Genomic DNA, 15,124 nt, shown 5'->3' with positions numbered 1-15,124 from the left:
TCCACTACTGAGTTCCATCACATGTCTTGTGGGAGAGTTAGGTTGGTTCCTCCTGCTTTCTTCAGAGCAGCTGCTGCCAAGTAGTTGTTCTGGATGTATTTTGCAATTTCAACAACAGTAGCCTTTATTTCTGAAGCACTGAAGTCTTTGGCTAAGAGGTGCATCAAATGAGTGCTGCCATTAGTTTGGGGCTTTCTTCATTTTCTTCTAGATTTCTTATAATTTTTTGATACATTTGCAGCATTCTCTCTGACAGCTGTGTACTAGACATTTGATTTGTTTTCACAGTTTGTTATACATTTACTGCTGCTGCTTGTAAGTATTCTGCTGTGTGCATGTTCTGATGTATCAGTTGTTTCTGTAAGAAAGACAGTCCCTTCTTCTGTTGTCAAAAGCACATATTGCTGGATCATTGTGGATATTGCTCCGCCCATCAAGACTTGGGTTAACAGTTTTCCCCTCTAGACTCTTTGCACGCTGTTCAATTTCTTTCTCATACACTTTATCCAGCAATTATCTGCTGCTGTATCTGCTCTGTTGGCTGAACCGTATCCTGGTTCAAGTGACTGAACCATGTCAATGAAATGTGTGGTCTCAGCCATATGGAAAGGAGTGTTTGTTGCATAAACAAACCAAGCAATTTTTTCATCAGTTACCTCTTGCTTAATCTGCTGATTCTTATTACAAATATATCTGTGGTTGTTTCTGGATGATGGAGATTTTTTCTTTTTGCTACAGGTGATATACTATGCATTTTACTGGAACATGGGTATCATTAGCAGATAACTCTGTAATTGTAGACAGTGTTGATGGTGTTGAAGATGGATAGTCAGAATCCTGTATGTTGAGGATGGATCCTCCTGAACAAAAGAAGTCAATGCAGTCACTACAGTACTGCTCATTTAGTCACCCCTTGGGCCCTTGCTCATTTAGTATTACTCATTGCACTTAGTACTACTGTAGAAGTGAAACTGTAAAAAGAAAATCTGCCTATTTTACCCATTATTTTCACCCGTTACAGCACAATATGGATTCTCACCTATACCCACTGGGGAGACTCAAGAGGTGGGAGGAGGATAGCATGTAGATTAGCAGCAAGTCTTCTTGAATTTGCTGAGTTCTCCTTATTTTCCTCCAGCCTTTACCCAATTTTATAAATGGCTGCTTCTAATATTCTAATAAGTGATCTCCTGTGAGTTTAATTTAAATGTCTTTGTTTCACTGAAACTTTTGGAACTGGACTGAACCAGATGTTTTGTGGACTTGGAAGGTGTCTTGGATTGTGCAATGCTGTTCAGCACAGGCCTGTTCCTTCTTTACCTCAATTTACACAGCACAGAGGGTGCGGAAACAGGGTTGTGGATAGGAGCTGTGGGCGAAGGGGTGACTTGTGTAGGAATAAGGCAGTCACCACCTTCCTCATCGAGGGCCAAAGCAGGCAGGAGGCGTGTGTGTATGTGTGTGGTTAAATGCAAATCAAACAAAAAAAGATTTATTTATGCCAGTAGTTTAAAATGCCTTGCACCATTACTAAATATAGGTTATTGGATCAGCATCAGCCGATACGGTTAGTTAATCATTGGCTATCAGTATCGGATAAGATTTATATATTGGTGCACCCTTATTACGAAGGATTAACTTCAATGGGAGTAATCACGTGTTAAGGGTTTTTTTCATAGATTTCAGACATTAGGGCTGGAAGGGACCTCGGAAGATCATCGAGTCCAACCCCCTACCCCAGGGGCAGGAAATTGGAAGGGGTCATAGGATCCCAGCAAGATAAACATCCAAATGTCTCTTGAAGATGTTCAAAGTAGGTGCTTGAACCAGCTCTGGCGGCAGTCTATTCCAAACCTTGGGGGCTTGGACAGTAAAGAAGTTCTTTCTTATGTCCAGCCTGAAATGGTTATGGAGGAGTTTGTGGCCATTTGACCTTGTCATCCCTTGGGGTGCTCTGGTGAACAGACGTTCCCCCAGATCCTGGTGAGCATCCCTGATAAACTTATAGGCGGCTACCAGATCACATTGAGCCTACACTTTTCTAGGCTGAAGAGTCCCATAGCTCTCAGCCTCTCATCATAAGGTCTGTTTTCCTGACCTCTGGTCATGCAGCTGGCTCTTCTCTGGACTCTCTCAACCTTTTCCACATCCTTTTTGAATTGTGGAGCCCAAAACTGGATGCAGTACTCCAGCTGCAGAGTACAACAGGAGAATGATGTCCTGGGATTTGCTTGAGAAGCATCTATGGATGCAAGCCAGCGGTTTGCTCGCTTTACTAACAGCAGCATCACATTGAAGGCTCATGTTCATCTTGTGGTCAGTCATGACCCCCCAAGTACTTTTCGTCCGTAGTGCTAGCCAGCGTAGCACTGCCAAGCCAATAAGCATGCTGTGGGTTTTTCTTCCCAAGGTGGAGAACCTTGCATTTTTCGGTGTTAAACACCATCAGCTTCTCGTCCGCCCATTTCCTGAGCCTGTCGGGGTCAGCCTGGATCACCCTCCTGTCCTCAGGTGAGGACGCTTTACCCCAAAGTTTGGTGTCATCGGCGAACTTGGTCAGTCCACTTCTGATACCAATGCCCACATCATTAATGAAGATGTTGAATAGTGTTGGCCCAAGGACAGAGCCTTGAGGGACCTCACTGGTCACAGTGCACCATGACGATGGACTTCCGTTGACCACCACCCTCTGGGTCTGACCAAGGTGCCAATTTCTCAGCCAGCGGATCGTGGTGAAGCCGAGGCTGCAGTTGGTCAGTTTTGCTAAGAGGTGATCATGGGATACCGGATCGAAGGCTTTTTTAAAGTCAAGATATATGACCTCAATCTCTTCTCCCTTGTCCAGGTGATAGGTCTTGCTTGACCAATCTTATTTCCTTTTACAACCAGGTGACCTATCTGCAACAAACCTGTGCTGGCTATCCCTCAGGATGCTGTCATCAGCCAGGTTAATCACATGCCTAAGAATTTGTAGGATAGGGGTTAGAAATTGTATAAAACATCTTCTAGCAGCATGCTAGATACTGCAAATTGTGTACCACTTCAGTAGCTTTACATAACAAGGGTAGAAGTTTGGTATGAGATCCTTTCTCTACATCTTAAATAACATTCTACCATTTACCAATCTTTTCAGATGTTTTAAATGGAACTGTGACATTTTTACCATTGGAAGAAAGTGATGACGGGAAATACCAGCTGAAAAAATGCAACATTTATCAAATTCGACTTAAACACATAAAAGATAATGAATGGTAAGTGCCAGTGGAAGCTAACACTTACACTAGCTTGAGATTTAACTATCCTCTGGTATTACAGGTCTGAATTATAGTTTGCATACTATAAAGCTTAACCCTACACCTATATTCATGGGATAGATATTCACTGATTGTCCTAGGTCAGTGTTTTCATATCTAAATTAATCTTTAACTTAGTATTATTAGCATATTGTTCTCAAAGATCTGTCTTGAGTGTATTCTGCTTATCCAGTTCTTTATTGTGCTTCATCTTACATTGTTGAAGTCAATGGGAGTTTCACCCTACTCCTTTATGAGAATAATCTTTTTAAACTGAATTACATTCTTTCTTTGTGTATTTATAGTGTAGTCTTAGTTGAATTAGCAGATATTTAGTATTCCTCAATAATAGTGTTTAATAATTGCTATTAAAAAAATTGTAGAATATACCTGTTCCAGTTTTCATGAAATAGGACTCTGAATCGCTTCATCTGATTTCAGATTTTAAAAATCCCCATATAATCTGGCCAAAGAGAGTATCTTCTGAAGTTTAGTTGTATGAGAAAGTCAAGTGCTTGTGGGGTCGGAGCTACCAGCTAGAACATGGGATGATAAAGTCATGAGTATTGGAAACCAAGTGGATTACATATGTCAGTGGGGGTCTTTTTGTCAGGTGTGCTGCTAAGTAATCCTCATGCCCTCCCCAAGTGAAACTCCAATCCCCTTCCCCTGTCTGACCTGTTGCTGTGTTGCTCTTTCTCTCTGCTCCCTGCCCAGTCTGTTGCTCTACTGTCTTCTCCTTGCCCAATCGGTTGCTCTGCTCTCTGCTTCCAGCCAGATCTCTCTCTCTCTTCTTGCTTGACCTCATGAGGCCCCTTCCAAACTTACTTTCCTGTGGTCCTATAGCCAAATTATAAATATCAGGGGTACTCAAGCCCCAACATGAGGGCCAGATTCAACCTGTGGAGAAATGCCATCTGGCCCAGGGGTCTGAAAATTTGGCAGCAGAGGATCTGGCAGCGCATGGCCCAAGGAGGTGGTGCAGGGCCCCAATCTGGCAATGCAGAGCCTGATCCTTTGGCGAGGGGTTGAGGGAGGCAGTGCAGGGCCCCATTTGGCAGTGGGCAGAATGGAGGTGGTATGGGGTCTCATCCTGACGCATGAGGTCCCATCTGGCCTGCTGTACCAAAAGGTTGAACACCCCAGTCAATATCAATTGTTTTTCTCCTCCTCCAGTTCCTGTCCCCAATGCTTGTGGAAGGATTTTTAGGAGTACTTAGTGTTAGTCTGACTCATTTCTACTGAAGTTGGTTAGGACTAAGTGAGGACTAAGATTCATGTAAAAATAAATGTACTACAGCTTAAGTTTAGAATGACTTCTGATTCTTTTTCTTGAAATACCTTATTAAGTTGGTTTAATCCTTGAAAATTTTATTTTGATTTTTTTTTTTTTTAATATGTATTTTAAAGGTCTATCTCTGTTATAACTTCGTCTCCAGAAAGCTGGGTTTCAGATGGAATTGTGTATCCCAAAACAACATGGTTGGGAAATGAACTGTTGTCCAAACTGGCTAAGTGGTCCCTAGAGCAAAAACAGAGTGAGTTTAAAAGCACACTCTCACTCATTTCTGTGGCAAAATACAGCAAGATTTATCAAGAACTAAAGGAAAAATACAAAGAGATGGTGAAGGTAAGTGTAAAGACCATAAATCCCAGAGTTATATTCTGTCAGAACAAGGGTTGATACCTTAGTGAACCTGGATTTTACTTAAAAGAAAAAAGTTTTATTTCATAAAATTAAAATTTGTTCTTGATTTAAAGATGTATTGGGCATATGAAAGAGAGTTCAATGTAGTTCTATATTACTGATCTTTGTTTGGAGGAATAAAATTGATAACGACTGAGACTTAAGCCTTGAACAGATATTCATTTCTAGCAGGTGGACATTTTAAAGAAATCTCACCTGTTAGAAATTGTTCTGAGACAGGTCTGGGCTGTAGGTCCTGGCTTTAAGGTGCTGTGCAAGGATGAGTTTCTCTCCCGTGTGGCTGCTGCCTACAGGCCCCCTCCCCTCCCAGGCAGGCCCTGGTCTGTGGAAAGGGTGGAGAGCATTTCCTTATTGCTTTTCTCCATTCCCAGATGGGTCATGGTGGGGAGGGGAACAACAGTGCAAAGTCCTCAGGCTGGGTAGTCACTGCTGCTCCCGTCCTGGACCAGACTGGGAGATGAATACAGAAGCATTAATTGTTCCAAGAGAAACTCTCTCACAAGAGAGATATTTCAGGTCGACACCTTGAAGGTCTTCTGGGTGGGGACATATTTCCCCTATGGAAAATTGAACAACTGTTTATACACTTGTCGTTTCTACCAGAAGAATGGTGATTCTCCTGGTAGAAATATAACGCCTGTACATGGCCTTAGTTTCTTACATGCCATGGTTGCTTTTCAGTGTGTACATCTGTCCTACACAGTCTAAATGTACTAGTTGCTCTACCAGATGTAGTCCCAAGTGCATTAGTACAGATCTCTGTGAGGACTAATTCTCCAGGGTGAAAAGAGCATAGTGTGACTAGGTTGCTCCAGGCTAGTGCAGTGCAAGGGAGGCTCACCCTAATTTACTCAGATGCCTTTGCAATTGTTGACAGAAGCACTGCCTTTCTTTTGTTGTTTTGCTAGTCATTAGACTCGGTTAGTATTATAAGTGCTGCTGCTTTAAGATATCTACATAAATTGCTGTCTAAGCTTTTTGAAAAAGGGGTTTAGCTTTTTGGAACTCATGGCTCAAAAGTCACACCAGAGAAGATTCAACAAGTGCTTTTTCAACCAGTACAAATGTTGAAGGGACATTCTTTCCAGTGGTGTGCAGATATCAGTATAAAAGAAAGAGAAATGTTCATTTTATGATTTAAAATAGTGGATTATCGCTCAGGGAATCTGGGTTCAATTCCCAGCTTTGTGATAGACTTTCTTCATATGAAAATTCTGACTATGAAAAATCGCTTAACCTTTTCTGTACCTCAGTTTCTCAGGTGTGAAGTGGAGGTAAAACTACATCCTGTCTCCTACCCCTTAACTTCCTTTTTATGTTTATTTATTTTTTATTCTTCAGAATTCTGTTAAACTAAATTCTACTTTTTTGTAATAAAACAATGCCACATAATCTTTGCAATGGTTGGCTCTTTCAGTTATGCCTATGTGATTTCTTTCTGAGTAATGCAATAAACAAACAAACACATGTATTCTCTACTAGAGGGCATGTGCTTTTGTTTGGTCATTGCAAGTTGTATATTCAGAACTCTCTTTCCTGAAAACTTGTTTGAGTTGAATAATGAAAGATATTCTCTCTCTATCTCTCTCTCTCTCTCTCTCTCCAAGTTCACGTGCCAATTACTCCATTGGGCAACTCCCAAAAAAATCACGTAGTCTCTCGTTCATGTTCCTAAGATTGAATAATACTTTTTTAATTGAGCTGGAAGGTAGGGCTATGCGAGGCTTCGGACCGTGCTTCAGATCCGGAGAATATTCGGACACTTCGGCGTCCGAAACAGCATGTCTGGATCGAAGTGCTGGCTTCTTTAGGCTTTCCGAACCAGTTAGGAGCTTCTGAACTGCTTCAGAAAAGCTTCGGAGATCTAGCCATAGGGTATAATGGGAAATCAATGAAATATCTATAACTTTGGTGTTTTTTGTGTTAATCAATACAGACAATCAACTGCCCCAAGATGGAGACAGTCAGTTGCACAAGCACCCATGTCACAAGTTTTGCCTGTCAGCAGCTAGAGGGACCCCAGAACCCCTGCACCCATCTCCTTGACACCTGTCAGGCTTCGTGGCTGCAGCAGGGGCTAGCAGGCCTGCAGCTTTGCTTTTAAGAATTTGGGCTGCAGCTCCCCCCAAGCCCCTGCACCTATCTTCTTGAAAGCTGGCAGCTTTTATGCTGTCAGCAGAGACTACCACCCCTGCAAGTGTCATCCAAATCAGAGAAAAAACAACAAAGTTATAGATACTTCATTGATTTCCCCATTATATCCTATGGCTGGATCTCTGAGGTGGCTCCAAAGCTTTGGAGCCACTTTGGCCGGATCCAAGCAGGAAACTGATCCGGAGCTCTGGATCGGATCACTGGCATCTGAAGCGGCCAGATCCGAAGCCGGATTGAATAGCTGCCTACTCACACAGGCCTACTGGAAGGTTAAAGTCCACAAGGTACTGAATGGGTTAAAGACTAGAGCAGCATTTCTCAACCCATGGGTCGAGACCCAAAAGTGGGTTGCAAAAATATATGAAAGGGTCGTGAAAAGACTTTAAAAATGGATTCTCCTTTAAAGGAGAAAAATGCAGTAAACTGTGGTTTTTCTCTTGCAGGCTGGCAGAGTTCCAGTGAGGGACGGGAGTGAGGGGCACTGGGTTGGGTCTGGCCACTGGTATTTATAAGTGGGTCCTAATACAAAAAAGGTTGAGAACCACTGGACTAAAGGACTATGAAAATCTGGGTATTTGAATGCACTCTCTAAACTGACAGTTTATAACAATGGCAGAGTAATAGATTATTTTTCCTTGTTTATCTGCAGGTGTGGCCTGAAGTAACTGATCCTGAAAAATTTGTATATGAAGATGTTGCCATTGCTGCATATCTTCTTGTAAGTGACTTCTCAACATACATGCAATATAGATATCAGAATACCTCATAAGGCCAGAATTTTGTTCTTTTTAAAGATTTTTTTAAATGGGTTCAAAGCCAATGCATTGGTACATTGATAATTGAATGACTGAGAGCTTCATAGGTTTTACAAATCTATAAAAAGGAAACGGGTGTACATAATGTTCATGGTAAATTCTCAAAGCTTTAAAAGAGCCTAGAATATGAGGCAATTGCTTATTTTAAGCTAAGATTGAGAGAAAGCTTAGAGCAGCTTGGGCAATTATTTCGGCTGGGGGGCACTTAGTGAGTTTCAGTGAGTTGTTGAGGGCCTCACACACAAACATGCGCACATGTATGCATGCGTAGATGCATGCACGCCCCCTGCGGTAGGGCCAGGGCTGGTGCCAGAGCATAAGACATAAGCCTACCCAGGGCTGTAGCATGCTCTGGTCCCCACTTCCCAAGCCCTGCGTATGCAGTCATGTGCGCAGCTGGGGGAACGGGTTTTCACCTGACTTTGGGCCTTGGTGCTGTCCCACCTTGCCATTCAGTCTTCTGATGCATGCATTTAAACACACACGCACACGTGCGTGCACACAGACACACTCACATGGCTCCCAGGAACCGTGATGGTGGTGTGGGATGAGACAGTGTGGAGACCTGTGGCCAGCCTGTCTCCCGTGGCTTGTTCAGGGCCTGCTATGCAGTACAAGGTGGGTGGAGCTGGTTCTGCCCAGTGTCCCCTGCAACACTTGGGAAATGCAGTCTGGCTTTGCAGGCCCAGGGTGCTGCATGTCCCAGGTGCTGCATTGGGGATGCTGGGCAAAAGCAGCCCCACCTGCACAGCAGGCCCTGGATGAGCAGTGCTTCAGCTGTGGCCTATGCTGGTGCTGTATGATGCCGGGACAGCAGGTAGGGCTGCTTCCATCCAGTGTCCTCTGTGGCTTCTGGGAGATGTATTCCAGTCCTACAGGCTTTGGGTGGGTTGAACTCTGTCTCCCAGGCAGGCAGATGGGTAGGGCTGCTTCCACCCAGGATCCCCCGCAGTGCCAGCAAAGGCTGGAGCTGGTGCTGGGTAGCAGCTATAGAGGCCAGGGCCTGCTGTAGAGTGCTGCTGCCAGCCTGTGGGCTGAGTAAACTCAGTTGGCAGGCCACATCCAGTCTGCTGACTGTATTTTTGCCCACTCCTGGCTTAGGGAATGGCAACAAAGACGGTTAGAATAGTAGGATTTGCATATGAGTGATCACAAAAGCTTAAATACTTGTCATGGAAAGAAAAGGGTTTAGATAGGACTTCAGATTTTCAAGCTTATCAGAACTACATTGAAAGCTGATTAATCCATTTTTATGCTGCTTCATAACACAAGAAAGGGACAGCATTACTAACCAATAAATACAAAACAATTAACAATTAAAAAGAACTACTTCAAAGAGTGTTTGGTCAGCCTTTGTTGTTCTCTACAACAAGAGGTTGTTGTTGACTTAGGGTATGGATAAGCTAGGAAAGTGTCTTAAAGGGAGGTGTGCAGACTTTCCATTCCCCTGGCTGGAGAGTTACAGAAACTCCTCAGAGAAGAGCTCTGCAGCCAGGGGACAATAGAGGGCTGCTTCTTGGGTCTTCCCAGCCCTCTGGGAGGCTGTCAAGGAGCAGCTGGCAACTGCCACAAAGCAGCCCCTGTTCAAGGACATCTTTCCACCCTGCAAAGGTGGCAGGGTGAGGAGAACTGTCCTAAGACTGTTTTAAGGGGCACCTAGAATCTAGACACCTTGTAAGCATCCCTGGAAATCTCCAGGGCTGCTCAAATGGCAGAATCTGCACCATCTTCCGAACAGTACTAAAGATCCCTGATACTGTTCAAAGGGCAGGGGGAGTCAGGCCACCCTTTGCACAGTACTGGAGTTCTCTGATAGGGAAGTACGGGGTAGCTCTGGTGGTTGACCCCCCCCACCCCACATCAACCAGGCTGGTTCTCAAAGCCACTCACTCTTGCTGGTGTTTCAGCTACCAGGGCAGGGCTTCTTGCCCCAGCTGTCAGAGCACAGGCAAGAACCCATGCTTTAGAGGCTGTGACACTGGGGCCTCAGGCAGGCGGTGGTTGTGTCTAAGACTTGTGGGTTGACCCCTGCCCAGCCCCACTGATCTGGGACCTGGCAGGGGGAAGGAAAAAAGTCTGTTCATGGATTGAAATAGATTAACAGAATATTGGAAGAGGTAAGGTTCAGGAGGCCAGGGATGACAAATGGAGTATAGTGATTCATTTCTCTGTGTCACCAAATAATGCCTTTCAAAAATTGGGCCATACATTACTTAAGCATTTTGGCAAATTTTGCTGACCATCTGCACTGCCATAACTAGAGCTGTGTCCAATGCAATGTGGAGATAACCACATGAGCTAGCTTGGGGATTGAAGTACTTTACCTGCTCTGAGTTAGTGCCCCCTACTTCTTGGCAGCGTGGACACACTCTAAGAACAGAAACTACTGCACTTAGTCATTTACCACACACACCTTTTTCCCAAAAAGAAACTTCCAAAATAGGAATGCTTATTTTAAGTAATGAAACTGATTTCTTCACCAGAATAAAAGCATGAGGATACTGGAATGGCTGCTGGAGGGGGAACAGGATGGGGGTGGGGGGTTGGGAGGGATGCTGGGCTGGGTTGGGCTTTGTGTAGAGCCCACATATGGATGAATGGAGTTCACCCTGTAGCTGCTGTTCCATAGCTACAGGTTTACTCCCCATCAATTTAGTAGTGGCTGTGATAATACTCTTTGACTGAGTAGCCAAAGGTTGCAGCCAGTCCATTTATGGCTGTGGGTTAAACCTCCAAGTGTGGAACTGCAGCTAGAAGGTCAGTGACAATTTGGAGTGGACTCTGCCCCTGCATTTGGTCAAGAGCATTTAGCTATGGTGAGCCTGGGCTGTAGCAGTTCATATTCTGGAAAAATCTTTTTCCTTTATTTTGCCTTCCCAAAGCAAGGGGCATGTCTTATTTATGGGGTAAATGTAGGTAATATGAAAATGGTCCTAGGTTTCCTAAGTTGTTCAGACATTTTAAACTTCATCAGGAAAAAGTTAAAAAATATCGTAAGTGGCTTAACAAAAGCTGGGCTATAACCTCTGTGTGCTCCCTTTTGTTTTTTACCTCATTTGTAAAATGGTGTTTGTGATACTTGATAAAGTGTTATAAAAATGCAACTGTGTTATAATTTAATAGTCAACAAAAGCATTACCAGGACTAGGGGGGATGCAGCTTTATTACTACAGGCTAAGAACATCAGAATTGACAGAATCGCTAAGGAAACACTTTCTAAAGATATACTTTGTAGTGTTGGTTGTAAATTTAACCAGTGGTGTTTTTGCAGATTAGCATGTATACTAGACACTTGCCCTGTTTGCATTTTGAAGATCTGTTCTGGAGCTTGATCTATGTAAGCTATGATTGGCACCTTGCAGTAATGGGCTTACCATGCCCACGTTTTGCATCATGATCTATAAACTTTAAAATATAAATACAAGCTGGTATTTTGATGGAATTACACCAAAATAACAATTTACAGAAGGGAAGGTGCTTGTGAATATTCCTGAAACCAGCCAATACAACAAGAATCCAAGGCACAAATATCAATTCTATATTCAAAGCAGTCCTAATATTTTTTTTTGTAGGCAAAAAATAGCTATCTGATTGACTGAGGTACCTTTTGTAAAATTCATTTGAGGGAGAGAGCAGGGATGGCTGTGGAGGAGAATCAGCAGCATAGCACAGGTTAAGGAAGGGGATGTGTAGGGGTGAGCTGCCTGTTGCTGATGCCCTGTACCATGGGCCTGATGTAGTCACTTTGGGGGCCAGATCTGGCCCACAAGTGGTAGAAGGTTGAGTGCCACTGCACTAGCCATTTGCCAAATTCCAGGGATTTCAGTATTAATTGCACCACTCAAAATGGTGTAAGCATGCTAATTCCCACAGCTTGTCCCGTCTAATTATACTGGTTACATTGTTGCCCAGTCCTTGCTCAGCTCTTCTCACTTCATTAAGACTTTCCACATTGTTACTCTCAGGCTTTCCCCCAAATAGGGGCCTGTCATTACAGAGCCACTTACTGACACAGCATGGACAACTGCTGAGATTAGCTGCAACGATTTTCTGCCCTTTCAGCCTCTGGGACAATTTTCTGATTGCCAAACAAGCCTGCTATATTACTTTAGGGCAGTGGTTGTCAGCTTTTATTTAGTCTAAAAATGGAGAATGGGGGTATGGACCCTCTTTGGATCTTCCTTTCACAGTGGCACTGGATTTCACTTGAGGCAGGGACAGGATGAGGTGATGCTACCCAACCACACCCTGCCTACTATCTGTCTGTTGTTGGTGCTCCAGCTCCCCCATGGTCAGAGGCCTCCCAAGCACCTGCAGCAGGCAGAGCTCCCTTTGTGGCTCCAGACTGCCTGCTGCTGATGCTAGGGTGGCCTCTGGCCACAGGGAGGAGCTGGAGCACCAGCAGCAGCACATGCTTTGCCTGCTGGCACTGGGCTGCCTTCTGCTGGTACTCAGGCAGTCTCAGGCAGTGGAGGGAGCTGGAGCAGCGGCACTGGGGCACTTCCCCTTCAGTCAGTGCCACCGTCTTTACAGCCATCTTTACCTTTTGCAGACTCCCTAGATGCGCCCCATGGACCTGGTTGAAAACCACTGGCTTAGGGTATGCTTCATTTGTGCCTCTCACCAGGTGCTGTGGAGTTTCTCCTGCTTGCAGTTTGTGATCTTATCTCACACTAAGACATACAAAAAACTAGAACTCTTGGTTCCAAAATGATACCTTTTATTAAACCAACTGGAAAATCACAAGAAAATTGTCCTTTTCTGGAAGCTTTTGGGATCAAAGTCGCTTTGTCAGCTCTGGGAAAAGTATAGATGGTACAAAATGGTAAAAAATCCCCATGGATAGGAAATAAACTTCATTTTTGCACAGAGGGAACTGAAGATGGAAGGCTGTCCCTCTGGGTCCATGAGAGTGTCTGTGAACTGTGCCAAGAAGCTCTTTGATGTGTAGCTCAGAAAGAATTCCTTCTCTGTCTGAAGTACCAAGTACACCCCTATTTCACACTATAGTACCAAGTACACCCCAATCTCATACTAATGCGTCCGTTGGGTCCCATCTGCATAGCCTTGAAAAATCTCAACTTCTGTTGTTTTTGATGCAATTGGGGGTGCGTAGCAGTTCACAAAAGCACCTGGCTCTTTGTAAGATCATGTTCTTTCTCTTTTCTCCCATGAAAAGCCCCATGCCACTTCTCCTTCCACCCTGTTGTTGATCCCAAGCAGCATTGAGCTAGTAAGCTCATGGGGGCAGGAGTGCTCTTACCAGTAGAATGCTATATAAAAGGGGCATGACTACTCCTTTTATGTGCTGTCATTTAAAAAAAGCCTTGCTCATACCTTTGAAAGGTCAGATTTGGGGAACAGATTTTGGGATATGAATCCCAAGTGGCTAGAAGTGTCTTTCTGCTACATAAAATAAGGTACCTAAAGCCCCCAGACTGTGTGGGCTTTCAGGTGTACCTTTTTCCTCATCATTTCCTATTGTCTGTCTTAGGGAGCTCATTGAGCAGTGTGTTAATTATTGAGGATCCTATCCAGAGGTCCACCCTTTGTCCATGCACTATATAAGGAGCTTAGAAATCTACGGGAAGGTTCTGGATTCCACTCTGGGGCTACGTGACCCAGTCTTAATTGGACCTAGCCCTTAGTTGCTATAAAATGCTCCAAAAGATGACAGATTTGCTGTCATTTTTGTCTTTGCTTAGATCCTTTGGGAGGAGGAGCGAGCAGAAAAAGGCTTGTCTAAAAAACAGTCTTTTGTGGATCTTGGATGTGGAAATGGTTTGCTGGTTCACATTCTAAGCAGAGAAGGGGTAAGTATAATTATTTTTAAATACAACTGGAGATGGTCATTTTTCTAATTCTGTGTTCCATTTATCCAAGAGTTTGATAACAGACTGTACTTCAGTAGTACTACTAGAGCATATTTGTGAACCTCCCTAGTCATCAGGAACAAAAATTATTACTGGCTTATTATTCATTTGTAGAAGACATGTTTGTCTCTGAAATGAACATGTTGCTGGCTTAGGACTAATGTAAATTAAGTAATTAAAACATAAAGCTACAGTTTATTCCACAAGGCTACAAGAGATTTTTCCATACCTTCACTGATATTGGGGGGGGGGAACCCCAGGGATAACAAAAGCAAAAAATCAAAGCCTTAATTTTTAATTGTGAAAACAATAAATTTCTGTTTGTGCATAGAAAGAAAGGAGGCACAACAACATTTAGGTTCTTGAGGCTATTTGATATCAGAAATATATGGAACAAACAAGTTCAGTGAGTTTTATCAAAACCTAGGGGAATTGCTCTTTCTTTTTCATCTCATAAAATTCTTTGTCGTTAGGAAAACTTCTGCAAGAATGTTAATTGTTATAAAAAATGTATAAGACTGTTAGGGGTGCACAGACAGAGATTTTTTGGGCTGATACCGATGGCTGATTTTTAACGAGCCATATCAGCCGATACTGATATTGCTGATATGCAGCCGGGCAGCTTGGAGAGTAGCGTCCAGCTGGTAAGCCTATTGTGGGGGAAGAGGGAAGGGGTGTGGGGGGTATCCTGAGGCCCCCACAGTGAGGGAGGGAGTGGGGCTGGGGCAGAGGCAGGCACTACACAGCTGGGGCAGGGGTGTGCTACCATTACAGGCTATGGCGGCGCCAGGCTTTTCCCAGCGGGGGGCTGGTCCCAGGCTGCGCTCAGGGTGGGCGGCAGCAGTGCTGGGAGGGGGCTATGGGAGGGTGGCTGCAGCCACCCCAAAATTCGCCATAGGCCCCCTATAATTCCCCTCCCAATCCTGCGACCACCCACCCTAAATGCAGTCTGGCCCAGCCTCCTGCCAGGAAGAGCCCAGCCCAGTCCCAGCCTGCAGTGGTAGCTCACCCTTGTCCTGCACACAGATCTGGGGGCATCCTCCCCTCCGCCTCGTGCCCTCCCAGGGTGCATGGAACAACAGGAGCTGGCCACATCTTTGCTGCACCCCCCAAACCAGCAACTCAGCTCTGTCCCATTCTGCACCCCGCCCTGGCTGTGCAACACCTGCCCTAGCCCCACTCCCTCCTTCACCATGGGGGCCTCGATCTGCCCCCCCCCACCCAGGGGCAACATGTAGGGGGTGCACATGCACCCCTTGAGCATGGTGGTGCACCCCCTAC

The 15,124-nt window shown here is 44.5% G+C and overlaps 1 protein-coding gene across 3 annotated transcripts in view; it reads left to right on the top strand.

Moving 5' to 3' along the window:
• TRMT44 (tRNA methyltransferase 44 homolog) overlaps nt 1–15,124 on the top strand; it is a 32,742-nt gene that overhangs the window by 4,724 nt on the left and 12,894 nt on the right. For 2 of the 3 annotated variants that reach the window (XM_059721541.1, XM_059721540.1), the window contains exons 2-5: nt 3,134–3,251; nt 4,704–4,923; nt 7,805–7,873; nt 13,676–13,783. In XM_059721541.1, coding sequence (XP_059577524.1) covers nt 3,134–3,251; nt 4,704–4,923; nt 7,805–7,873; nt 13,676–13,783 — 515 coding nt within the window. Of the gene's footprint in view, nt 1–3,133; nt 3,252–4,703; nt 4,924–7,804; nt 7,874–13,675; nt 13,784–15,124 lie in introns of those variants that run through there. The other variant, XM_059721542.1, reaches the window with a different exon arrangement.

Source organism: Alligator mississippiensis, chromosome 2 (assembly GCF_030867095.1).
Source record: "Alligator mississippiensis isolate rAllMis1 chromosome 2, rAllMis1, whole genome shotgun sequence".
NCBI classification, from domain to species: Eukaryota; Metazoa; Chordata; order Crocodylia; family Alligatoridae; genus Alligator; species Alligator mississippiensis.
The sequence above is the reverse complement of the archived record's forward strand: the minus strand, read 5'-3'. Positions and strand labels throughout refer to the sequence as shown.